This window comes from Leuciscus leuciscus, assembly GCF_965113295.1.
Source record: "Leuciscus leuciscus genome assembly, chromosome: 15".
Taxonomy (NCBI): domain Eukaryota; kingdom Metazoa; phylum Chordata; class Actinopteri; order Cypriniformes; family Leuciscidae; genus Leuciscus; species Leuciscus leuciscus.
Window position 1 is genome coordinate 15,986,260 of NC_138739.1, and position 27,914 is coordinate 16,014,173.

Sequence of the window (27,914 nt, forward strand, 5' to 3'; positions counted from 1 at the left end):
CAAAAATACTAAGATATATTGCATCACGATCACAGTTATTTTCATGAAAATTAAGTACATTTCTGCTCCAATATCTCATCACTAATGGATCTGGACATTTGTTTTATAATATAAACAGTTTATATAGACTTCAGATGCAAAAGCCTCTAAGTCCGTCTAAAGTTTTTGTTTAATATTTAAAAAAATTATCAGGCTCCTATGTATAGGTTTCTACCCAAGTAGCAGCATTTCTGAAAGGGCTGAGGCTGGGATTTAGTGAGTTTGAAGTGAAAGTATTTGATGAACGTATACTATGTGGGGAGAGCATTCACAAAAATATTATCATCTCATTTTTGACAGAGGTGGCTTTTGCATCGGAGGTCTTCAAATATAAATATATAAATATACATATATACATATAGATTCACCCATCAACACAAAGCATCTGAACTCATCTAGGAAGCTGTACTTCTCTTTCCTGCTGTCTGCATCACATAGAGTCTGTCCAGGGTCTATTAATACAGCTCCAGGTACACCTCAGTGTGTGTGTGTGTGTGTGTGTGTGTGTGCGTGTGTGTGAAGGAAAAGCAGATAACAGTGGTTGTCAGACACACAGAGCAAGAGTAATGAGTCAGGACGTGTCGAGTTCACACTGCAGGAAACACACACTTGTGTGTGTGTCAGAGAGACTTCAACACCTGCTTGACCTCATATCTGAATCTCTTCCTTTACTTATCCAGTTCACTTCCATCCAAGGGCCCTTTAAATTGAATTTCACTCCAGCATTTTATTGAGAACTATCTCATTCCCTCCAAAATGTCTGCTTCACTTCTGAGCTGCGAGCTTATAAAATACAAGCATTTAATATGCCGTTACAAACAGATCAGCCAGTGGTTAATGAATCAGGCTTTAACTCATAACATAAATGTAATGGAGTAAAATGATAAAGTACTTAAATATAAACTGCATGTAGTGCTTTTAAAAGCAAACTTCTCAAGGCACTTCACAGAGTAAAATAAATTCAACAATATACCAAACAAACAAATACATAAATACAATTATTATCCTAAGATTGATGCATTCCTGAAATTCCTCAAAGGCTAAATTGGAATAAAAATGTGTTAAATTTCTGTCCATCAAAAAGTGTTAAATACCAGTTATTGCACAGACAAACAGAATCTACTACTTAATGCCTCAAAATAACTCTTTAAACTTATATAAAACCCATACATTTAGTCAAATAACTAGTTCTTCCGCACAAATGTTCTTTACATCATCCTGGTTTCTTTAAAACAATTTAGCTTTCCTGCAAATTCATGTAAACCTGTGCACAATCTGATTGGAGCCTGTGATTTTTACAAGTGCTTGCCATTTCTGTGTGTAATATGTATCAGAAGCAAGTATACAAGTATGAATGAGCTACGAAAACACATCTATACATGAAGACATGCTTCTGTGACCTTTAAGGTATAATCAGACACCTGAAATCTCTCAGATACTCAAGGCTCTCTGGCTCTCCACAATTGATTTAACCTTCAGATCTGACTTTATCTGACTCAATTAGGAGCAGCTGAACTGTGTAACGCGGCCAAGTGTGAATCGCTTCAAAGGTGAGTTAAAAAACGTGAAACTTTCACATCCTGAACCCAAACACCACAAATTCTACCGTTTTCAGATGGCCTTCTTTACTCAATATGACGGATTAAAACATTAAGAAGCCATTAGTGATTAAGTAACGAGCCAATTAGCCGTGATAAGTTCTTATTGGCACATTTCGGGGTCAGGTCGGGCCCATACGTCGGGCCCATACATCACGCTCCTTGGATCCATTTGTGGGATTTACATCCTCTTTACACCATTTCACTTTTTATTTTTAGAGCCCATTTTCTACTTTCCAATATTTTGGCCCATATTTTAACATCTCGGACAGCACTCAAGCTCCAATTAAGGCAAGACACTACATGCAAACCCATTGTTTTTTCACGCACTGTTCAATTTGTTTGAGCTTTTTGAAAAGAAAACATCTAAAATACACATTTATATATTTCTTTTATTACACTTTATTTGCATCGGTAGATTTCAAGTACAATACATATCTTCAAAGGTTGAGTTTTTTTTCAACAGCTTTAGATACACCAAACTTTAAAGGTTTATTCCTATCTGGAAAACAATTATTGAACCTGGCTTTATCCAATGTTTAGATTTCAGTTATGGAAATATATGCAAATTAGTGCAAATTGAATTAGAAAATGCCTTATTTGCATACTTAAACATAACATTTCAGAAAACTTGTAATACAAAAGAGTTGCCGTAATCGACTGTGATTGGTCAATGGGGAAAGTATGGTGATAACTAGTTCATGTTTTACCCTATTAACCTGTAGTGTCTTGCCTTAAAAGTGAGGTACAGGTATGTAAGAATTTTTATGTTTAAATACACTTTCCTATCCCAGTTTAGGGTTCATTGACTACTATTAGTATGCCATTCATGGTTTTATGTCCCCAAAAAGTGTAAACATTGAGCCTTTCAGGCAACATTTAACCATTGAGAGAGGACCGCTCAGATGTGTCAATCTCTTTCCAGCTGAACGTGAGAGTTTGGGGCGTGGCTACTGTAGTGGACGGAGCCAGAGGGTGTTTAGCCACTGTGGGACCATGGCTGACACATTACATGGGAAAAGACATTGATTCATTGAGTGTAAGCCAAAATTCACTGCATTTAGACCTTCAAAGATTAAACAGATCATGAAGGCGTCAAAGCGAATGGGGCATTGCGCTACAATGGACGCTTCAATACCATACAGCTATTGTAAACCTGTGCACAATACAGGTTATATAACAAGCACCTGTTCAGAAAGATAAATGTACCAGTTTATAATATTTACTCAGCCTCAAACAGTTGTGGCAAGTCATGTCAGACACTTTGATGGGTTTATTATAAGCAAGAGGCTTGTGTTAGCTCTAGACAGAGTTTAGTCACCTCAATTGCTTACTCATGATAAATAGCTACAAAGCTAAAAGTATTCCTAATAATATGTTGACCCTTTTATTGAAACTAGTCTACTTTTACCTGTTTGGACATGCCTTCACAAGCTCCAGTAAGAGCTGTGTTTGTGATGTTTGAGTTGGGGAGGCACGATGTGCCAAAGGGGCATTTGCCAATTAGGCTTTGTTTTTGTAATTCCACCAGGTGCCACTAGTGTTGCAAGAACTACATAATTCAGCTTAAAATGAATAATATGACTCAATTGAACATTTAATTGAGATATGGATGGAATAAGATCTGTAGAGAACAGCTGGAAGCATCTGATTCACTGGAGAACTTTTTCACGCATCTATACACCTCTGAAGGATGTCATAGCAGTCTGAGTGTAGGTTAATTGTTGATTGTCTTTGAGATAATGCTGTACATCCATCACTGAAATAAGTCATCTGGTGTCTCTGGCTTCCCTTATGACAGGTAAGAAAACACACAGTGAATCAGAGCTCTCAGTAGTCAGTTGTCTAAGATATGTTGGAGCGCGGCTTGCTCCAGACCCTGAGAACACAATTACTCACTTTCAATGCGTTGCCATTGGTGATGGAGATCATCCTCACACCTCCGGCTTTACCACGGTAAACAAAGCCGAGTTACATTCATCACAACACTATTCTGAACAAGATAAGTGTAGGCATGAAACTCGCAGAAAGGTACTTTGTGCAGATTGTTTTTGTGCTGCAGACTGACGTGTACGCCAGCTCGACTCACCTGAACTATACTTCGTTGCACTTGAACTTTCAAATATCTTGTGAAAATACAGAGGGTGAAAATCCATCTTCTATAAATCATTCAGCAGACAAAATGTTAGGTCAACATAAATGGTGACATACAAATTAAATATAAAAATATAAATATTTCAAACTTACATGAACTAGTCATTATGAAAAAGTAAATATAAAAACAATATAAAACATATAAAAGTAAAAATGTGGACGGGACTTATCATATACAAGAAATTGACAGGATATTAAACTGTTATAAAAAATATTTATATAAACTTACATGAACCAGGCATTATAAAAAGTAATATAAATATATAAAAACAAAAAAGTTAAAAACTAAGATTTTGATGATATCTAAAAATGAAAGTCGTTTCAGAGCCAAAGTTATTTGATTTGATTAGAATTTACAGCTAATTTTTACAACAAACAATTTTTTTTTCTTTAGAATAATGTGCACTAAGGGAATTAAGTATATTAAGACAAGAAACAATTTTAAGAAAGTAATTGTGTCATTTCATGTTGACTTTAATATGCTGTCAAGCCAGGCTGTTGCTTTAAATGTTTTGTTGGGCTTCACAAGCTCATATTCATAAAACAAATGAACTTGACACTTCCTTTTGTAAATGCATGTTATTTTTTGATGGAGCTCAATGCTCAGTGGACTGAAGGAGTCTGAGTCTGTTGAGTAAGTGTTATTCTCTGTATTCTGGTGCCCTCTATTGTTCAGACAGCAACAGTGACATCAGACACATTCAAAGGAAACTTCACTGGAACCAAACTCCAAGCAACATTAAATGAGAGACTTCTGCATGAACAGAAATTAATTTGTAGTTCCCTTAGTGTTGTTTACTGAAGCATCACTATCACAATTGAGTACAGAGTGACTTGAACAAACTACTTATCCTAAATATAAAACTTTGGCATGCAACTGTTCCTGCACCTAGCAACCACCTAAAGGCCTCATTATACTTCTGCGTCAGACCTACGCCGGAGCCTATACGCCGTAGGCAACGTGTTGGTTTTAATTTATACTTCTGCGTTGTTGTCCGCGTTGACGCGCACCTAGGGAGCATGTGAAACCCAGAGGGAGGGGTTCTGGCAGACCAATCACAGCGCTTGCGTCCGCGTAGAATTGACGCGTTGTTACATTTTTGGAGAGGTGCACGTCAGGGTACGCCGAAGGGTACGCGCGCTACACACAGCCTACGACGTAGCTACGGCGGCAGTTCGACGCAGAAGTATAAATAGGCCTTAAGACTCACTAGCAACCGCATAGCAGCGACCTGGCAACTACCCAGATCACTCTAGTAACTGCACAGCAACACTCATGCAACCACACAGAACTCCCTAGCAGCTGCACAGCAACACTTAGGAAAACACCCTAGCAACTGCATAGCAACACCCTAGCAATTACCTAGAACACACCAGCAACCGCAAACCAACACACAACCGCATAGCAATATTCTACCCAATACACCCTAGTAATGCAAAGCCACATTTGGTGAAACACCCTAGAAACCATATAGCAGCACTCTGATAACCACCCAAAACACTCTAGCAACTGCATAGCAACACCTTAGCAACTACCCAGAACACACTTGCAACCACAAAGCAAAAAAAGCCAAAGCAACCAAAAAAAAAAAAAAAAAAAAAAAACCTATAGCAACGTATAGCAACACTCTAGCAACCAACCAGTACACCCTAGCCCAAAGCACTACCCAGAACACAATAGCAACCGCAAAGCAAAACTTGGGAAAACACCCTAATAACTGCATAGCAACACCCTAGCACCTCCCAGAACATACTAACAACTGCAAAGCAAAACTTGGGAAAACACCCTAGCAACTACCCAGAACACACTAGAAACCGCAAAGCAACACTCAGGGAAATATCCTAGCAACTAGATACCAACACCCTAGAAACTACCCAGAACACCCTAGCAACCACATAGAAACACTCTTGCAACCACCCAGAACACCGAAGCAACCACATAACAATACTTTAGGAACCACTCAGAACACACTAGCAACTACATAGCAACACTCTAGAAACTCATGCAATTAATCAGATAAAAAAAAAAAAAAAGCAAATCGATTAACAGTCCTATGAAGTCTTTAAAGAAAGAATTTCCACACTTCCACACTTCCACACATACATGCCAACAAAACCTCTGGTCAAACACTGGAAGCTTTCAGTGCGATAGCTGTCATCATCGTTAAATAGCCGTGCAATGAATTAGCATTTCCCAGAGCCCTGCGTAAGCGTCTCTGAGATTTATGTAGGGACCGGAGCCAGAGCTGGAGAGAAGCTGCTGTGAAATGTGCTTTCTGGCCTGGTTAATATTGAATGAGCTGCTGTCATCAGTGCCGATCCTCAGATAAACCATCAAGATCAAGTTAAGATTATACACTCAAGGTCAAATTGAACACTAGCAGACACTTCTTAACGCTTAAGACAGCAAATACAGCTTCAGATAAAGTCTAGACCACGCTTTTATCTCAAAGAGTCTTAAATGACAACCCACTTATTGATTCCACATCTATAATTAACTGTATTTAATTTGATAGTCTTTATTTTCTAGCCCAATTCAGCAGTTTAGAAAACAGATTCCTTCAGCAAGAATAGTACTCCATCTGGCAAAATAAATCCATCTGAGAGGAACTACATATGAACATTTTCTGAAGAAGACTACTGTTTGTCCTTGCAAAACTATGCAATTTGGTTGCTAGGGTGTTGTGGGTGGTTTCTAGGCAAAAAAAGGGGCCAGTTCTAGAGTTTAGATAGCGTATGGCTTGAGTCCCTTTTTAATTAAAGTCTGTGGGATTTTATAGTCAGTGTTGGGGAAGTTACTTTTAAAAAGTAGTGTTTGCTCGTTACTCGTTACTTTTTAAAAAAGTAATCCGTTACTTTACTTAGTTACCCCGTTTGGAAAGTAACTTTTTACGTTACTCGTTACTTTTACGTTACTTTTATGTTGCTTGACTTTGGGCAGAACCCAATATCTGTTCCTAAATATGTAGACATAAAGTTATAATGGAGGACATAACAGGTAATTATTTTGTGCTCTTTATTATAAAAAATAGTATCAATTTCAAAAGAAAAAAAGTCCTTCTCATTGGCGCTGCTGTGTGCGGCAACTTTTATTCTCAGCCGGCTCTGCATCATGGGGTAGAGTGCGACACTCCGCGATGAGCCGTGTGCTCGCGCCACTTCTCTCCGCTCCGCTTCCCCTATCCACCGAACTTTAAATTTCGGCAACAGCCAATAAAGCTTCTCTGCTCTCTAACACCGGTGCGAATCGCGTCTTGATAACATAGGACAAAATGATATAGAAGACATAAGCTTAGTTTTCAGACATACGACTCACTCTATCAAGGGAGTAAAAAAAAAAGAGATTTTGAGAGAAAAAAAAAATATTTTGTTTAAAAGTACACATATTCAAGCTTTCTATATATTTCTCAGGTCTGTGAGACAAGTAGCTTTTGAGTTTCGGTTCATTTACAGTATGGAGAGGAGCTCCAGTTCACGCGCTGGTGCCGTCATGATTATTTTGCATGCCATATTTACTTATTTATTAAATTCAGGCAATTAATTGGTTGGTAAAACATTGATTAAAATTAAGATACAATTAATACAAAACGAAATTCGTTTTAAAGAAAGTCTTTCTACAAAAACAAACTTAATAAAGTGGTCTAAATCATGTCTGCCCACTCCATTTATCTCCCGATATATTGCACAAAATTATGATCTTACTCATGCTTTTCACTTTTCATATAATCAACATAGATTAAATTATTTATTTATTTATTTTATTTAAACATAAATATGAAACTAAATAGTTTTCTTTAATTTACTTCTTATTAAAATCAGCCAATTGGTTGATAAAACATTGATTAAAATTAAGATACAATTAATACAAAACGAAATTCATTTTAAATACAGGTTTTCTACAAAAACAAACTTAATAAAGTGGTCAAAATCATGTCTCCACACGCAATTTTTTTATTTAATTTAATTTAAACATAAATATGAAACTAAAGGCCATTGCACACCGAGTCCGAAATTTTCGTATGCGTTTTTTCGTGTTCGTCAGCCTTAAAATTCGTCACGCACAGAAACCTTGCACACTGAGTCCGATGCGTATTTATTAAACCTTTGCTGAAAAAAAAACGCAAAAAATACAAAATGTATTCGTCAAGGGTAGCAGTGGGGATGATTTTGTTGCCCTCTTTCTTCTTAAAAAGAGAAAAAGAAAGAAGAAATATTGGGTCCACCCAATACTGAGATTGCGCCGAGAGGAAGGAGAGTTTCACCTCCTTATCAAGGAGTTGCGAAATTATCCCGAGCGATTCAAAATTTACCTCAGAATGTCAGTGGAACAGTTTGATGCTTTGCTAGCGATACTGGAGCCACATATTAAAAACAAGACCACCAATTTCCGTGAACCAATCGATCCTGAACAGAGACTGGCAGTATGTCTAAGGTATGGGCACACACACACACACACACACACACACACACACACACACACACACACACACACGCAAGCGGGCGGCGGAAGAGCTGGGCAGACAGAACAGCTGTATACAGGTTATATTTTATACCCAAATAATACATGATTAGTGATCGAATTGGCTGCTAAATCCATTGTGGATTTTGTCGTTCGCTTTTAGTTGTACGGTGGCTCTGAATTGTGAAAAAACCTCTCAAAATACTGGCTGTGGATGCGAAAAACGCAGAAAATCGAACCCGATCCGAATTTTTTTATTACGGACGAAAGTTTCGTAGACAGTGTGCAAGCGTGATTGACATAACGTTTTTTTTAACGTGCGAAAATTTCGGATGCGAATTTCGGACTCAGTGTGCAATGGCCTTAAATAGTTTTTTTCAGTTCTCAACAGTTCTCTTCTCTCAAGTGCGCAGCTGAGGCAGTGTCGCTGTCAAATATATCCATGGGAAAAGTAACGTTGCGGCGAATTGAAAAAGGAACTACGTTTCGTTACCAATTTTTTTGTAGTAACGCGTTACACTACTTTTTACCCAAAAAAGTAGTTACGTTACTGTAACGCTTTACTTTGTAACGCGTTACACACAACACTGTTTATAGTCCATCAGGTGAAAATATAAAACTTGATCACTAAGGCTTCGTTCACACTGTCAGTCCAAATCCGATTGGAATCTGATTTAAAATGATTGACTGTTCACATTATTTAGCGCAACTGTTCAGATCCAATTTGTGTGTCCCATGCCACTCTTTAAATATATATCCAGAAATGTGATTTGAATAGAATTTCCAACCACAAATGAATGTAGTTCGAAATGGATTTGTAAAAATCGCATTTCGTGTAATTTTTTTTTTTTTTTTTTGCCGTTCACTCTTGCTAAATCTAGATTCGCATTTTAATCGGATATGAAAAAAAATCGGATTTGGACTGACAGTCTGAACGAGGTTTAAGTAAATTGCTAATTGCTAATTGCTAATAGTCACATTTACAGTTCTTCTGCGAATTTTCAGGGGTGCAATCCAGTAATTTCAATAGGAATCCAGGCAATCGGGAATTTCGTGTGACACCATGTCCTGATCAGCGGGTAATGATAACCTCAGGTATGGTTTATATGCTTTGAATGTCATTTTGCGTGCCCTTTATATCCATACTGAAAGCGACAATGGATAATTCACCTCAGATATTAGGAATTATATAAAATTATATGAACGGAAACGAGCATTCAAACTGTGAACTCAATGTAAAAAAAACAAAAAAACAAGTGTATTCAGTGACAAAAATCGTTTCAGTCAGTACTGTATGTATTTTTAATAAAATTAAAAGAGAAAGTGCAACACGCAATATGACGGAAAAAGTCCCGCCTTCTAAATCTAAGAGCCAATCGCCCATTGGTAAAGTCATGATGTCACTGCAGCTGCCAATAGAAGCTCTGGATGCTATAGAAACATCCGAAATGGCATACTCTCTTGAGTAGGTACTTATTTTGAATAAGTAGCTAATTACTTTGCGACTGTTACAAAATTATGTTCTATATAGTGTGAATGTAATCTGGACGTACTACATTCGCCATGTTGTTATTATCATGTGTCGCTTGATAATGTCGCTTCACTGCCATTCACGCCTCATGGGATAGTAAAGCGCCCATCATACGCACACTTCAGAATCTCGCTAGAAGTTATCATCCGAGGAGTCTTCTCCAACTGTTTTTCGAATACTATGTATTCGGACATACTACTCTGTTGGCGTGCTGTTTTTCACTATATAGTATAGGGAAGAAGAAACCATATTTATGATACAGTTGTCGTCCGATTTCATTGGTGATTTCAAATATGAAATTTAACTGTAAGCTTGGTGAACAGCTTTGGCCATTCAAAGAGACAGGAGATAGGAGCTATACTTGCATGACTGAAAAGATGGCCGCCGCATGAAATGTCTTGCCTGAAAGAGACTTTGGAACTGATCCATTTGGTTGTGAGTGCAGTGTGCTTGCAGAGAGACTCCGCCCACAAACTCTTCTGATTGGCTATAATTTTTGATTGATTTTGTTGCGTTTATATATATTCACATCTGGTTAGAACACGGTGTGAGAGTGAAAGATTTCCCCATTCAGTTTCCACAACTGGTTCAGTTGGTGATGCGAATACACTACATTGACCAACAGAAATCTGCTAGGCTGCTTGGTGAGCTGTACTTCATACATCACTACACTATTGACAATAGATAATGGATGTTTTTTACTAACGTAATCCGCTGCACTTAATGACCCGAGTAGTTGCCTACTTGACTGCACGACTGGGCATGCAGAACGGCGAAACTAGAGCTTGTGCTCAAGAGGTGAAAAAAGATCCTCGTCTAATGGAGCTGGAGGAAGTGGGACTCAAATTCTGCCCTGAGACGGAAAGATGAGCTGCCCGTCTGTTTGGCACAGCCCCACCTCATATCGACCCGCCCAAGCGCTCCTCTAAATATCTGTCAATCGATGGAGACTCACAAACAGTGAACTCACATTCTTAGTGTCGCAAGAATGATTAGCAAACAAGGTTGTGATTAGCAAAGAACACTAGCATTGACTGAATAATCTGGCTAATATGAGTTGATACGCTAGTTGAACCATTAAATGTGGAGTATATAATCCAGATACCATGCATTTATGCTTGTGGGATGCTTTGTTTGTGTGCATATGGCAGATCATCCGTTCTGCACCTTTTAAGTAAGTTGATAATACATCCCACCGGAGGCATCAGATAATAAACATTCATTATCAGAGCGCGGCCGGCAGCGTTTAAAACCCCACATGCACTTACCAGGCAGGAGACTAAATATACTTAAGAGCTCTAAACCGATTCTTCAATAAGCGCTACCAGATATATTCTTGGCCTTTACGGCGAAGCAACACATAATTCACTCAGCTCAATAAGAGCTCGACTCACGGGAGATCTCGAATGGCATGAGCGCAGGCTAGAAACCTTGAGATCAGCAACAATGACAAACAAAATGCCTATTTCACAGACAGGCAGCCCTCTTTTCATCAACATAAAGGGATTAGCTGCAAACTCAGACACGCTCTTGAGGGAAAAACGATACAGCAATATGTTTTGAAATGCTTTGGTGACAAACACCTCCAAATATGATGAGTTTACTGCAAGGGAGCTTCTTACAGTTTAATAATGCAGATGCATTTTTTTATCTATAAAACCCCATTTTTATAACAACAGATCTTTATAACAAAAAATAATAAATAGTGAAAAATAATTATGTAATATGTTTGTGTATTTGTATATATATACATACACATATTATATAAACAAACTTTTGTGTAAGATTCGATTAATCGTGATTAATCATTTTAAACAGCACTAATAAAATACTAAAATAAATGATAAATTAACTATAAAAATAGTACAATATTAAAGACAATTTCTTTCTCAAATTATCTTGGGTTGTATTTAGCAAATAATGAAAATATTTAGTAATTAGCCAAATTCTAAATAAATATTTATTTTGTATTAATAAATCTGTTTTCTACCACTATTTCAGAATAATAAACAACTAACTGCAAAAAATAATAAACTAACATTCTTCAAAAGCTTAGACATTCCAGCTTTAATTTGGTTTATTTTGAAGAAACGAACTGCAAAAAGCAGATTTTATCCGTAAAAAAACTCTATCCATGAGCCTAAAGAACAATGCAAAATAACATGGTCATTATTCTATGCAAACATGTCTTGCCAGAGATAAATTTCCACACTCCCGAAACTCCAACAGCAAGTCTAGAGAAAAAAAAAAATCCCCCGAGTGGCCTTGAAACAGACCGATGTGTTATACAAAAGCAAGCTACAGCGTATAATTATCAATCATGAGCAGTCAAAGGGTAATAATGGGGGTCTGAGATGCTGTTTTCATTTGCAACGCTGAACACAAAGAATGAATGGCTTCTGATTCCTGTTAGATACAGTGAGAACACCTATTCATCTTCTCTGACGCCTCAAGTGCGCCGAGTCCATTTATCTTCTCACAAATAAAGTCAGCCGCCCTAACAATAACACGCCGAGAATGGATTGAGTGCCGGAGGCGGCCCAAAACTCGACTCCTACTTAATACCAGTCTATCCGGACGACTGTCCTACCTCTCTCCAGTGTTCTGGGCCGCACTCCTTCCCAGCGAAGTTGCACTCCAGCAGCATATCGTCCATGCGGTGACGGGTCCGGTTGAAGAACTCCGGGAGGCTGAATCGAGATCCTTGCCTGTCGGGCTCCGGGGCCAGAGGGATTCCCGGCGCCATGTTGTCCTCGTATCCCAGCAGAGGCCCCATGAAGAGCAGGTCGCTGTAGCTCAGCTGCGAGCGCCGGAACGTGTTGAAGTTGCAGAGCGTGATGGCGGGGAATATCATGTTCTTGGCGTTGCGCTCATCCAGCAGGGTGATATAGTCGTACTGCAGGTAATAGATGATGCGGTCCACCACCTGCTTGAGGAACAGGGAGATCGCCAGCAGGAAGACCACCGTCCACATGACCCGGCGGATGCTTAGCTTGTCCTGCACAAAGACGTGGTTGCCGCCGTGGAGGGAGCAGCCGCCAAAAAAAGTGGTGAGGCTGATGTCGGGTGCCTCTTCGTCTTCCGGCCCATCGTACTCATCCACATCCTCACCTTCCTCCTGGTACTTGGGATGCTCGCCATCTCTCGACCACCCCACTCGCTTGTAGTGGTCGTCGAAGCCGTCTTGGTGCGAGCGGCCGTCCGGCTCGTTGTCTGTGCTGAAGGAGATGGTGCATGTGATTCGTACCATGGTGTTAAAACAAAAACTGGTCAATAGTGAAATGAAGAACACAAAAAAAGGTGTTTGGTCACACTTAAAATGTCACTTTAGAGGACATTCTAGATGAATCGTCAACCCCAGAAAAGCCAATCCAGGTACTATGAATGGGAAAACATCATTGTTCTCTTCAGAAACGGTGTTGAGCGCTCTGACATCCCCTGCAATCTGTCTCTCCATCTGCAACGGGACATCTGAAGAGGAATGGCGCTGTTGGGATGTTACGCACTTCATGGCCCCAAACTCCCTCCCTCGGACAGGGAATACTCCCAGTGCAACCTGCATCTGATGTCAGCGCCAGATCGCATTTCACTGCGCATTCATGCCCTCACGTTAATAATCCGGGGTCGTTTATATCACATAATATCTGCTTCATGCATCCAGATGCAGAGTCATGGGATTTTTTCCTAGGTGATGAAAAGCACAGCAGCCGTCATGCTTTGATAAACTGAATATACTGAATGTGTCACCGCCCCAGCTTTATCAGCTCATAAATAAACACTCTAGAGTTCCGAGAAAAGCCAAGATATCAACATGCATGCATCATGGTGTGTGTGTGTGTGGCGGTGGCTCAGATACTGTACGACGCCATAGAATGCAATCGCTTTACTAAACTTCCTGTTGAAAGCAGCTCATGCACTGAAACGGAAATTAGCACGTACTAATCAATTCTATCATCACAGTTCAAGGAACACGAGCAGAATCAACTCTGGTGTCATTTCAAATACATAGAACTTACAAGCATTTTGTGTTCATTTCAATGGGACAATTTGCATAAGAATGGAATTATTTGTTAAAATTAAGAAATTTACATAGAAATTGCATAAATAAGACCCCTCGTGATTAGCTGCTTGTTTTTCTATCCTAGATTGTGCAAGATTGATTCTGGCAGAATCAAAGAGTCAAGCATTCATTCGATTTATTTTCAATGCACACTATTTGGAAGCAAAACGGAGGCGTTATTTTTAAGCACAGCCGCCTGTCTTTAAAATACAGTGTCTCGTTGCACAGCTGCTCTATTGATCGATCTCTACAGACGACTCGATGACAACCTGAGTTTTTCTTTCTTTTGTTTGACTGGGGGAAATGACAGAATTCAACAGACTTTAACTAAACTCCTTAAGGGTGAAATTAACTTTGTGGTTTAGACGTAATGGAGCAAGAATGACTCTTGTCGGGAATAGTTATAAAATCAAACTTAAATAAATGTTACTGTAGCATGAGACTATTTTCCAAATAGTGTTGTGTTTCCATTAACAAGTTATATTTTCCAACAAGCAGTATTTTAGCATGATTAAAAAAAAAATAAAAAAAATATGGAGGGTGGGAGGGGGTTGTGGTGGGGGTGTTTGAGGTAATTATTAGAGATGCACCGATGTATCGTCAATAATCGGTATCTGCCGATAAAAGCTTTTATTTTCACTTTAAGTCATCGTCTGATTGCTTAAAAACAGCCAATGAACAGGGCCGATTATATCCTGTCAATCAAAAGGGTGCGGAAAAACAGGCTGAGACTGGAACTCATACTGTGTGTGAAGAAAATCTCTCTTATGTTGAATTAAGGGCTGTCGAAAAAATGCATTAACAGTTAAAAAATAGCTACATAAAAGCAGGCTATATTTGATCCTATGAATCACCTGTAGTTCAAGCCGTGGTTGCCAAGTCCTCATTTCTTATTTGTAGGACGCCTCCCATCCAATAATTGCAATGAGCTTTATGCTGTTACTTCTGATAAAAAACAAAGTTTCATCTTTCAAACTCAGTCCATTTTATCACGAAGTTCAAACAATAAATGCCGTTTTGAGGCTCTTAAATGACATGACAGACTGCTGTCTTTTCTTCCACTTTATAACAATAGCTTTAAAAACATGCATGAATATCAGAAGGTATGTTGAAAGATACAGTACAACTTAACAAAAACTTAGTCTCAATCTGTGTTTCAATTGCAGAAATATGTCAGTAAAACAGCTTGTGAACAATATGTCACGTAATGTTACATTTAGGAAAGTTATTCGATGTTCACAGTTCTTTAGTTAGCAATAAAAAAACACTAGATAGAAGTTTATTTACTGGTAATTATATATGTTTCAATAAATTTGTCATGAAGACAAGCGTTTATGAAAACTGAGTTGCATACAAACATTTCAGTTTTCATTTGAGTGAAATTATTATATCTGATTTTTAAAAAAAATAAAATAGCAGTTGAATATATTACCTCTCTCTTCCTTAAGTAAATCAAACCATTAGTAGATATCATTCTGAATAATCGGCTATCGTATTGGCGGAGAAATGTCGTATCGGTGCATCTCTAGTAATTATCTATTATACTCCTAGTATGTCCCTTGCTTTCATATGTAGCTTTAGTAAATAAGCAGGAAGTTAAAACACAAATGCAATGGCTAATAAATAATAATGTTTTTTTAAACATATAAATATGTTGCCACTCTAATTGAGATGCAGAACAACTAGTTTGAATAAAAAATGAATGAAAACCTAACCACAAAAACCTTGAAAATCTTCAACAATACTTCTACAAACTGCCTACTCATAATTTACAGTAGCTACAGTAAACTTTCACTTTTGAGTAGACAGCTATTTTGTGTTAGTAGCTTGTAGTGCAATGGCTAACTGCATCACCAAAAAGTAGATTTACTGTAGTTTAGCTGTTTTAAATTATAAACAGCTTTTAGCATGAGAAACTAGAGACTCATAAAGTCCAATAAAAACAAAGGCCATGCATTCAGTCACCATCCAAAAGCTGCCCAGTGCCATCATCCTCCAACAGATGGCAGCAGAGCTCAGCGTGTGAAGCATCCGGACCCCCTGCCAAACACGTTCCCCCATGTCGACACACAACACTTGAAAATGCAATCAGTCTGATTGCCTGAAGCTGCCTCTGAGAATGAATTCTCAACATGCTCGTACATATTTCCCAAGTCTTCTCCAGAGCTCCTCAACAGGTTTCTCCACGCTCCATTCAATCTACCCTCACTCTTGAGGGAACGTACGGAATCAAAGAGTGATTTAAAGCAACAGCGCACTGAAAACAAAAATGTAATTTCTTGCTATTTACCAAGTTTTATTTGCTGAGTCAAGCACCATTATTGGTATTTCTCATACTTGTGGTCATCCTCTCATTTAAGGTCTACAGCAAACGCAAGTACTGTCTTCTTCAGACACTAGGGGGCAGTAGATATGTTCCCGTACGGCGACTCTGTGCCTTGAGGGCGGGTATGTCATCTGAAGCGCATGGAGATGGTCCCTCATTTCCACTCAAGACCCTCTCAACCATCAGTGATGATAGACCTGTCGTTACCATGGATACTGGCAGCAGGGGAAAACGCATGAAGACCCATTACCATGGTCATGTGGATGCACACACACATTCACACGTATGTGATTTGATTCAACGACTGCTGTGAGAAAATGACGTCCACTCTGTGGCTAACATCTGAATTGGCCTACTGGGCACTAATCGCATTATTTAACACCAGGAAACCTGCAAATGTTTATGGAAACTGAATTAATGAGACCGGCTGGTCTCGAGTGGCACAAATCCAAAATAAAACATGAAACCAGCTGGCACAACCACAAGTGCTGGAATTAACGAGCACTAAACTACGAGAACCGCAAATAGAAATATGAGCCTGTTGGTTGTGGCAGTAAAGCAGTCTGATACTTGGAAACCTGTACCATATTGATAAATATGAATCTGTAATTTACATTATAAAGATGCTTATTATAAGCAGTGCCAGTTATATTTAAGACAAGGGTCTTAAATCATTGTGAAAGAAAAATGAATGTAAAGATGGATTAAAATATTAAAATGAAAATTTAAAATGTAATAAATATATATAAAAAAAATGTAAATAAAATATTTAATTTTACATTTTCATGAAAGTACATTTTGAATTTTTTTTTTTTAAGATTTATGAAAATGTTACATTTTTTACAATATTTAATGTAAGCTAAAGATGGATTAAAATATAAAAATAAAAATATAAAATTAAATAAATAATTTAAAAGAAAATGTAATAATTTATAAATATATATGAATATTAATAAATCATATACAGTATGTATATACAGTATATATATATATATATATATATATATATATATATATATAGCCTATATACATATTCAAGTGACAATTTTTATAATTAAAATTTTTCAAAGACAAAAGTCAAGTGGATTCAAATATTTAAATAAAATAGTATAAAAAAAATTAAAATAATATACATGTAATTTATATATTTATATTAGGACAAAAGTCAAGTCTAAAATTGTGAATGAAAGAGCAATGAATCAAGAAGTTTAATAACTTTATTCATACTTTGTGAATAAAGATACTTCGTGACTTTCTTCACATTGCTCCTCTGAAGCACTTTGAATAATCATAAAAAAAATAAACATGATATCAGTCCACTGTATTTACAGAAACAACACAGGACAAAAGAGGCATTATCGCACACCGCAAAAACAATACCAACACAAACAAGCGGGGACCAGGGACGAGAGGAACGATATGATTACTAAGACAGCTGTTGTGGGGCCGCGAGGGTCCCGCGCCGCTTTAAATAAGTTGTTTTGGTGGCGCGGCACGTTCTTGTGCACTGAGGTTACGCGAACACGACCTCACCTTTCTCGACCGTCTCTACTGTGCTGGAAAACACTGAAACTGAAATGAGAATCAGCATGACTGCACATACACAAGCGCTTCACCTTCATACTATTCATGAAAACATTATGCTGCTTTTGTTATTACAAACGCAAGATTATTGGAATCAGAGCATTAATTCCTTATATTCTCATACCCGCTCTCTACAATGATGCAGTATATTGCTAACATGTATAATTCATTTGTTGTTTGTCTGCGAATGTTCAAATTCAAATTAGATATTTAAAAATTAATTTGAATCTTCCTCCTCATCTTCCTAAAGCAGAGATCCGGAGGATCCGCCGCGCTGACGGCATTTTCAACAGTTAAATTATAGCCTGCGTTTACAGATCTATTTATCAAACTCAAGCGGCTGTTGAAGCGCTCACAAACATTTGGAATAAACACAGTGCGCTCGTCTAGATCAATAACACCAGCATTTGTGTGTGCTGTCTTTAAGAGCACATGGAGCAATTTCATCTGACAAATACCACAGAACCATGATGGATTAACACAAATGCCATTCCACTACCCAGAATCCTGCTGTAGGTGATCTGCACGTCTTCCCTTGTAAGGTTCGGGATTGACCGCTTTGGATTTGAAGATACAGGTGGAACAGAAAAATCTGAAGCAAAATATGAGTTTGCTCATGTAAAACTCACCGCCATGATGCCACAGTGTTTTCCAGGGTGTTGCTATGCAGTTTCGAAGTTGTTCTGAGTGGCTTTTAGTGTGTTGCTACGGTGTTTTTATGTTTTTTAACCAAAAGTCCGTTGGTATGTGGCTAGGTGGTGGCTATGGTATTCTGTTGCTAGGCAGTTGCTAGGGTGTTCTGGGTCGTTGCCATGGCATTGCGGTTGCTAAAGTGTTCTTAGTAATTTTCTGTTGCTATGCAGCTCCCAATGTATTCTTAGTTGATTTGCTGCGTATTTCTAAGTGGATGCAATGGTATCTGGGTGGTTACTAGGTTGTTACCAGTGTTGGGAAAGTTCACTTTCTACATGAACTAGTTCAAAGTTCAGTTCACAAATTTTAAAATGAACTAGTTCAGTTCATACTCAAAATTTTGAACTAAGTTCACAGTTCCAAAAATGAACTAGTTCATAGCTCTTTTTTTCCATGTTGCTGTGAGATATTATTTTTCAAAATGATTGCCACAGCCCATATAGAACCACAGACAATTATTTTATCAGTTTTAACACTGAAGCTATGCGTCAGATTTTTCCCATCCTCACCGACCTTGTCATAAAACTCGTTTAAATAATCATACGACGCCTCCTTGCTGCTTTTTGTTTTGATTTGTAACGTAAGTGATGAGTCGTTCACGAACGATCCATTCATTGCGTCTGTCACGTGACAAATGAACGAAAGACTCGGAAGGTAAAGTAATTATGTATGTTCCCTGTAAACGATGTTTGACTACATTATAATGATTTCTTAATTCAGAATATGATAAAGATTGCGTAGGTGGATGTGTTCTGGGAATTTGCCAGTTAATAGTATAACATTTAAAGCCCCTTAAATGAACGAAATGACTCGAAAAAAGATTTGTTCATTTTGATGAACGAGATCGAACAAGAGAGTCAGTAGACACTGGTGGCTGGTGTTGCCAGATTGGGTGTTTTTTCCGCTACATATTAAGGCCGGTTTACGGTGTGTTTTAGCCGGGTTTTCGCCTGGAAGGCTTTATAGAAATCTGGCACCCTATTGAACGAAGTTAAACTGAGAGAGCGTGGCGTTCACAGACACCAGAATGAACGAGTTCACAGTAACGTTCATCAGGCAGTAATACAGTACGTTCAGTTCACGTTCGCCTAAAATATGAACGAGTTCATGAACTATTGTTCAATGAACGCGTTCAGGCACAACACTGGTTGTTACTATGCAATTGCTGGGGTGTTTTGAGTGGATTTTAGTGTGTTGCTATGTGGTTGCCAGGGCATTGCTATGCAGTTGCCATGGTTTTCTGGTTGGTTAGTGTTGCTATGTGTTCTGGGAGGTTGCTATGGTGTTTTGAGTGTTGCCAGGGCTTTACTATGGAGTTGCTAAATTGCTTTGAGTGGTTGTTTGTGAGTTGTTTGGCAGGTGCTATGATGTTTTGGGTCATTGCTAGGAGGTTGCTATGCAGTCGCAAAGGTGTTATAGGTGGTTTGCAGGAAATGTATATGTGGTTGCTAAGATGTTGTGTGTGGTGCCAGGGAATTGCTATGTAGCTGCCAAGGTGTTCTGAGTTGTTTGCTGTATGGTTCTAAGTGGCTGCTATGGTGTTCTGAGTAGTTACCAGGGTGTTGCTATTCAATTGCTGAAGTGTTTAGAGAGGTTGTTGTTAGTGTGTTGCTATGTGGTTGCCAGAGCATTGCTATGCAGTTGCCATTGCTAGGAGGTTACCAATGGTGTTTTTGAGTGTTGCCAATGCTTTGCTATGCAGGTTGCTTGGGTGGTTGCCTGGCAGTTGCTATGATGTTCTGGGTCATTGCTAGGGGGTTGCTATGTAGTCGTTAAGGTATTCTAGGTCGTTTGATATGTGGTTGTTAAGATGTTCTTATGGTGCGTTCACACCGGACGCGAATAGCGCGTCAGGCGCGAGTGATTTCAATGTTAAGTCAATGCAAAGACGCGTTACGCGCGTAAAAAATTCCTGCGGCGCGAATGAGGCGTAGAGCGCGGCGCGGTAGACGCGAATACGCCTCATTCGCGCGTCAAGTTCGCGCGAATGGCGCGAATTGAGCGTCTGGCGCGTTAAGCGCGTTACGCGCGAATGTTTTATGTAGTGCTATTTGTGCATTCTCGTGTTTGACGCGAATTCGCGTCTGCCGCCCGAGTTGAAAAATCTGAACTTCTGCGTCAATTCGCGCCGCGTTAACCAATCAGGAGCCTGCTTGCTGCTGTCACGTGGTGAAGTGACAGTTTATAATGTTATTTTATGTTTGGCCTCAATAAATTATTTTGTAATATGACTAAAATGCACAACAAAGCAAATCTTTCACAGAAAAACTCGATTTCAATATATGAGAGATACTCATTTTGTATTGAATGCTATTTATTCCATATCTATTCTAGATTATATGAAACATTATTATTCTAATGTAAAGACAACAAACACAATTTAGTGTATAAAAACAAAAATCACAGGACAGGTTTCACTTTTGGAGGCTGACTCCATTTATTATCAAAACAAAAATAAATGACAGATTAGGTGGGTGCGGGCGAGGGTGAACCTCGCGCCGGGCTGTAGAGCGTGGGCTCGTCAGGCAGCGACCACTCGAGGCCGAGGCCTCACGGCCTACGCTGTCCTCGTCAGCGTCCTCACCGTTAGGTCCACCAAACCTAGCTCCTGGAGCAAATTGTGAAACTCCTGAAACCCTCTGGAGGGTCTGGTGGACCCGAGTACAGCGACGATGTCCCCTACGCAGCTGTTTCTGCTCTCCAGAGCATATACGAGCGATGACTCTCTCGATTAATGCTAACGCTAATGCTCGATAAACATCTAAAAAAGATGGCCGCCAAAACTTTCACCTCTGACGCGCGTAAATTTCGCTTCAAACTTTAGTTTTTACGCGCGTAGACACGCGAATTAACACAAAGTGGTCAAGCGTCAAACTAGACGCGGTAGGCGCGAATTTGACGCGCTATTCGCGTCCGGTGTGAACGCAGCATAAGTGGTTGCTAGGGTCTTCTAGGTGGTTTCTTACTGTAGTGTGTGAAAAGACTTCTCTGGATGTGATCTCTCTTTTAGTGGAAGTCTATGGGATTTTTCCACCTATTTTATCATCTACAAAGTGTAATTGTGACTTGGCAAGCACCAATAATTACAGTCATGTTGGTTAAGAGACCCTTATTTTACCATTTCATGATCTCATAGCTTTTTGTATTTATTTTTGTATTTTTTATTTTATATATTACGATTTCTGATCAGCATGTCACTTAGCAATTAGAGATCAGCACAAAATGGATCCGTTAAAAGCTTTCCACCTGTCTAATATGGAGAACGTACAATTCCATCTCGCGTCTAATGACAGACTCGGCGACAAGATAAATAGCCTGATGTGAGGAGCCCCATTAAGACTCTTTCTTATCAGGAGAGCGAACGCTGTGTTGTGAACAGGGAGGCAGTTGTGCAGGAGGTAATGGAGCTCATGATGGGGTGGCGTCCTGCTCGGCGGAGGTTTTGTCTGATTGAAAGTAAATGAGGTTTTCATTAAAGTGTTCCATGATACTGTGCATGTTTTTACGTCCAGATTTTAGCTCGAGTTGGGTCTCATGAGGGCAGCTAACACCTCAAAACCGATGGACGGAAATTTTGTTTGCCAAAGTTTTTTGCTTAATGCTAAAATCGAAATGATGAACATTCTGAAAAAGTTCAACTTGAAATCTAAATTGACTCTGATGGGACCTGACTGGATGAATCATGTTCTAAGACGTAAAACGGCTGATAAACTCGCACTCTTTTATATTAATACTTTTATATTAATGTGCCACTTTGCTGAAAAATAATTTGAATAATCAAAATACAAACTTTTACCCAAAACGTTTTACCCAATATCAAAGTCTTACCCAAAGTTGTACCCACTATCTTCATTTGTTATGCGTCTTTATGCTAATTAGGGATAGTTTGTCTAATTTTTACCTGCTGCCAACATTTGTTCAAACACAATAAGCCTCTGTACTCAAACAGCAATCAACTTAACATCAGCGGACGAGAAATACTAGGCTAATTCAAATATCTCACAGCTAATTGACTCAGCATTATGCTATTGGGAATAACATGAGAGAAGACACATGAAAGCAGGAATAAGTGTGACAGGATATGAGAATCTGAGTTTTCCCACAGGCGTGCAAGCATTGATCTTGGCAAACGAGCCATTAGCCTTTCAAACGAATTAGCTTTAGGCGAACAGCTAACTAGCGTTTCACATGTAGACAGCAGACGGCCAGGCCGCTAACTAGTGTTTGCAACATGTCTGGTGTTTGATAGCCAAGTGTTTTTGAAGCACAACCTTGGTTTTCAAGTGGGTTCTGCTCTTTTGTGTGGCGTACGCTGCCGCTAATAGCAAGAGAACGCTCAAAAAGGCTTCATGCTAGCGCAGACGTCAAGTAACTCTTGGTTATAGACTCTATCACACACACACACGTACACAAATCCACACAAACAGTTGGTCGTGATCTTAAAATAATGCTCAATGATTTCCAATAGGGCATCCGAAAAGGGCAAGTTCACACAGAGCGAAATGAGAGGGGAAAAAACACAAAGTGCTCTAGGAAAGGCAGCCAGGGCTGTAGAGGAGCTAGTTCGATTAGCCTCGCTAAAGCACAGCTTAAACTTTCTTTCTGCCGGCCTTCGGCTGTGTGGATGAGAATGAAGCCTATTTAACACGGCAGAATGATGGCAATGGTTATTATTCTGAAGTCTAGACGCTTCAAAAGGCTGTTATCTTGCACGCTAAGGACGATAACCAAGCTGCACCTGAATGTCCTGCTCTTGCATTTATCCTCGTTTTACTCTTATCAGTGGAATGACCTCAATCCAATCAACTTCTTCAAATCCGTGCTGAGGGGGACACATTCTACACTTTCATAGCACTTTATTTTTTCCCTTGAAGTCCACATGGCAGTTCCTGCACCAAAACAGTCATAATTCAATTTTAAATGTCAATGGTCAACCTTAAACCATCCTTCCAATTTTTCCAAGATTCTGCAATGGCAGAACACAATGCAAATTTTTTTTTTTTTTTTTTTTTTTCAATCTTGCACAATTTGCTGTAATGTAAAAATTAGGCTTTATGTTGCCTCTTTTTTTTACTACTGTACATCTATAGTACATAAAATAGTAAATGTGGTATCCTAATTATTAAAAAACATTGATAAATCTAAATTCTCATAAATTCTTAGCAAAATTCTGGAAATTCTGATTTAAAAAAGTGACATCCTGTTGGAACTGCTTAAAAGAAGGACAAAGACTGCTTTTTATTTTTTTACTGTACCTTTAAGTATGCAAATTACTTCTTTGCCCATGACATTCCTCCACTAAATTGTTCAATACTAAATAGCTGTTATGTGACAGTTTTTAGGTGGGTCATTTGTTAATGTGCTGGCATCAATTGTGATACACTATGAATTGTCATGTTGCGTTTACATGTTGAAATCTTCGCAATAAAATGGTATATAACACGAAAATACATAAAGTATCCAGCAAATTTCCTAACACCAGGGTTACTGCAATTTTGCATGTTTTTACATGACATCACAGCATTTACCTAGGAAAAATTGGAGCTAGAACATGCAATTCATCAAAGTTTGTCAAAGACAAAAAAAAAACTTTATGTGAATGTTAAACTTTCTTAAAGGTACGGCATTCACGTCATGTCGTAATTATGAGATGACAACACATGACATTATACTCGGATCCGTTCACGTCCTCAAAATTATGTGTTTCTATGGTAACACTCAATGCATCGGTCAGGTGGTACAACTGTCACTTGGTACCTCAGGTAATTCACAGTTTACAAGCTATAATTATATAAGGACGTGAAAGCTTTTTACAAATCAGAATCTTGTAATTACAGTAATTCCGACATGGCGTGGACACTCCTACAGATTTCACCCAAAAACGAAGATTATGCCATAATTTACTCACCCTCACATTTCAAATATGGCTTGCTTTCTTCTGCGAAACACAAATGATGATATTTTGAAGAACTCTGGCTATTTTTGTCCATACAATGAAAGTCAATGGGGTCCAAAACAACATTGATTGGACCCCATTTACTTTTATTGTATGAACAAAATAAAAACCACAGAGACAGATACTCAAAATTCACACGTAAAAGATTTAAATGAAGGGAGTCCGCACCTGTCGTTCATGCTACACTTCACATCACCTCAGCAGCGGGGCTGCCAAAACTATGATTATGTCATGTGTGACTCCATTATGTCCTCCTATCATGTCAGTTGCCCCCTGCTAGAGTTGTGTTTGCCTACAAGACTTTCCCCCGCCGGCAAACGCCTTCGCGTACGTGAGAGGAACTCTCTGGGAGATTTGCTCAGCGCCGCATGCTTCAGAAAGACTGTTTGTCAAAGTCGTTCGCCGGTGTTCAGCTGCGCCGCTAATGTCTGCACCTCTACAGGAAGTCGAGGGAGCACATGAAAGAGATGAATGTTGACTGATAGCTATATGATGACACTCGGAAAAGAGATGAATTCTATGTATGAGTCAGGACGATTATATTGGATTATATCGTGTGGAAAAATCTTAGAAAATGCAAACATATGATAACTAGATACATTTTTATTTTGGTGTAACAGAAAAATAAAAATAAAAGATTTTCCAAAATATTTAAAATAATATTGCAAATTTAAAAAAAAAGATTTAATATTACATTTTAAAGGGGTCATGAAGTAAAAAGGGGTTTTTGCTTTTGTTTTATTATGTTCCCTTAGGTGAAATTATAGTTTTACTATAGTTTTTTGGACAAAAAATGTAGAGAACACTCGCTTAAATTAACACTGCCGTGACTGGGACGTCCACAAAAAATAAACTACATCCATTTTTCCCTGAAGACTGGATCGTTCGGCAGCGTATTCAAACATTTTGTTTGTCCACAGCCAGGAACAGCACATCTGCGTGGCATCGCAATCTTCTTGTAAACAGACACTCTCGCTGACGTCGACTGAACACCTGTGGGCGTGACAACGATGCGATGATGAGAAATGAGGCGTAGTTGTCTTGCGCTGGAGGCGGTCTTATGCAAACGACTGGTACGTCACTTCGTACCGTGACGTCACTTCTTACCATGAACCCCAACGAGCTGTAATTAGAGCTTGATTAAATAAATGCTTCGTTTATAATGGGGAGGACGTCTTAAGCTATGAAACTTGCAGGACGTTTTAATGGTACAAAGACCTCTTATATACCAAAAGATCAAGGCAAATTTGGTTTCTCATGTCATGGTGACCCCTTTAAATAAGCACTGATTAATATTTAAAAGCCATTTCCTAAAGTCTATAAGAATATACCTTATAACATAAGATATTAAGATAACAATATTAATAATAACAGTAATATTTAATATGTTTTGAAATATTCTATTAAATCTTATCCCACCAGCATTTTTTTTTTTAAGTTGCCAGCATTTTTTACATTTTCACAAAATGTTCATGGCCCCCTCAAATATATATATATTTTGTATAAAGGATTAGAGCCTCTGCTTTAAAAAAACCAACAACAAACAAAAAAACATTTTATTCTAGATTTATGTTATTTTTATTTTTTACCAAGTTTCATAAAAAAAGTATCATTTTGAACCAAAAGCTGAGAAAAATCTTGTTGTTTTTCATAGACTACAACATGCACGAGCAATGCTTTTATCACTTGATTCTGGTCCTTTTTTGGCTGTGTTTTAATCCGAGGATTCTATACTCTTTCAGAAGATGCGTAATAGCGCCCCCTACTATATAACAGTGAAAATATGGAATCCCAAGTCAAAACAGACAATTTTGATAAAAGGAAATGAAAACTACCTAATTTCCCAATTCAAAAATTACACTGAATTCACCCCGCAAATACTTAAACTCTTCATACCCAAAACTAGTTTGTTTCCATGTCCGATCAGGAGGCTTCACCTCTTTGGCTGTTTAAAGGTGTAGTTCACCCCTTTGAAAATTGAATTAAAATTCTGTCATCATTTATTCACCCTCAAGTTGTTCCAAACCTGTATGAGTTTCTTCTGCTGAACACAAAAGAAGATATTTTGAAGAATGTCAGTAACCCCAAAAAAAAGAAAGAAAGTCAATGGGGTCAATCAACTTTTTGGTTACTGACATTCTTCTTTTGTGTTCGGCAGAAGAAAGAAATTCATACAGGTTCGTAACAACGTGAGGGTAAGTAAATGATAACAGAATTTTCATTTTTGGGTGAACTATCCCTTTAATTATCCCGCCGCCCCTCGGCTCCAGGGACAGTCCCAGTCCTAATCTATTTGTTTTGTCACATAATATGACAAGCGCTTCAGGCGAGAGTTTGGTAACTACATTAGGGAGAGCGGCAAGATTTACCCCCGCCGAACGCCAGGCTATTCACAGGCAGCAAATTAATTTGCTCTCATTTGCTAATGTGTTCCGCCTACTGACATCAGACGGATCGCGCTGAACGCTGAGCGTGTTTGATCCGTGCGGTAAATGAAGCCCATTCTGGTTTCACACACGCTGAGCCGTGCGCTGTAACGTCCCTACAGACTGTGTGAATTATACACTGACTTTCAGAGGGGTCAACTTTTTGAACACAGTTTTATAGCTAATGTTTGGTCACTATTAATATTGTTTTTTTGGCGTTTTCTTAAAAATACTTTATTATAGATTTGCATTTTTTACATTTACAAATATCTAAGAGCTAAAAAATAAGAAAATGGTTCAAAAAGTAGTTAAAACTAGGTCTTAATGTGACAGCAGCTTAATAAAGCTATCTGTGTCATTAAAGTGAATCAAACAAAAGAGAAATTAACTTACTGCTCTTGACTGACTACTTTTTTTTTAGCTTTAATAAAAATAAATTTATATTTAAATCATACAGTGAAGACAATGCAATTTTTTTTGTTGATTATTACATATCTGTACTAATTCTAAATACATGTGAAATAAACCTGAAAAATTGTATTTGTAATTTGCTTATTTTTCTTATTTTTAATAACAGAAATTAGATAAAAAAATAACTATATTGTGATATATTTCATTATCATGAATAAAAATTTCTCATATGTGACCCTGGATCACAAAACCAGTCATAAGTCGCACCGTTATAGCCAAAAATCATTAGGATATTAGGTAAAGATCATGTTCCATGAAGATATTTTGTAAATTTCCTACCGTAAATATAAAAAATATATTCGCGAACATAAATGGACAATTTTAAGGATGATTTTCTCAATGTTTCGATTGTTTTGCACCCTCAGATTACAGATTTTGAAATAGTTGTATCTCGCCAAAATATTGTCCTATCCAAACCAAAGCTTATTTATTCAGCTTTCATGTGATGTATAAATCTCAATTTTAAAAAAATTTACCCATATGACTGGTTGTGGGTCACATATCGTGAAATAAGAATTTGGTTATATAGCCCACCCCTAGTGTTTAGATTTGAATTCTGACAGTTGGAGTTTTAACAGTCTTGGCTCATTTGAAACTTCTGTTAATGTAAGTCTAAT

General features: G+C 38.2%; 1 protein-coding gene across 5 annotated transcripts in view; it reads right to left on the reverse strand.

The window, feature by feature from the left end:
• asic1b (acid-sensing (proton-gated) ion channel 1b) overlaps nucleotides 1-27,914 on the reverse strand; it is a 204,435-nt gene that overhangs the window by 53,136 nt on the left and 123,385 nt on the right. The window contains exon 1 of one of the 5 annotated variants that reach the window (XM_082139094.1): nucleotides 12,372-13,788. The exons of 3 other annotated variants lie outside the window; for them this stretch is intronic. In XM_082139094.1, the coding sequence (XP_081995220.1) occupies nucleotides 12,372-13,031 (660 nt within the window). In that variant the 5' untranslated portion in view covers nucleotides 13,032-13,788. Of the gene's footprint in view, nucleotides 1-12,371; nucleotides 13,789-27,914 lie in introns of those variants that run through there. One more of the 5 variants, XM_082139092.1, reaches the window with a different exon arrangement.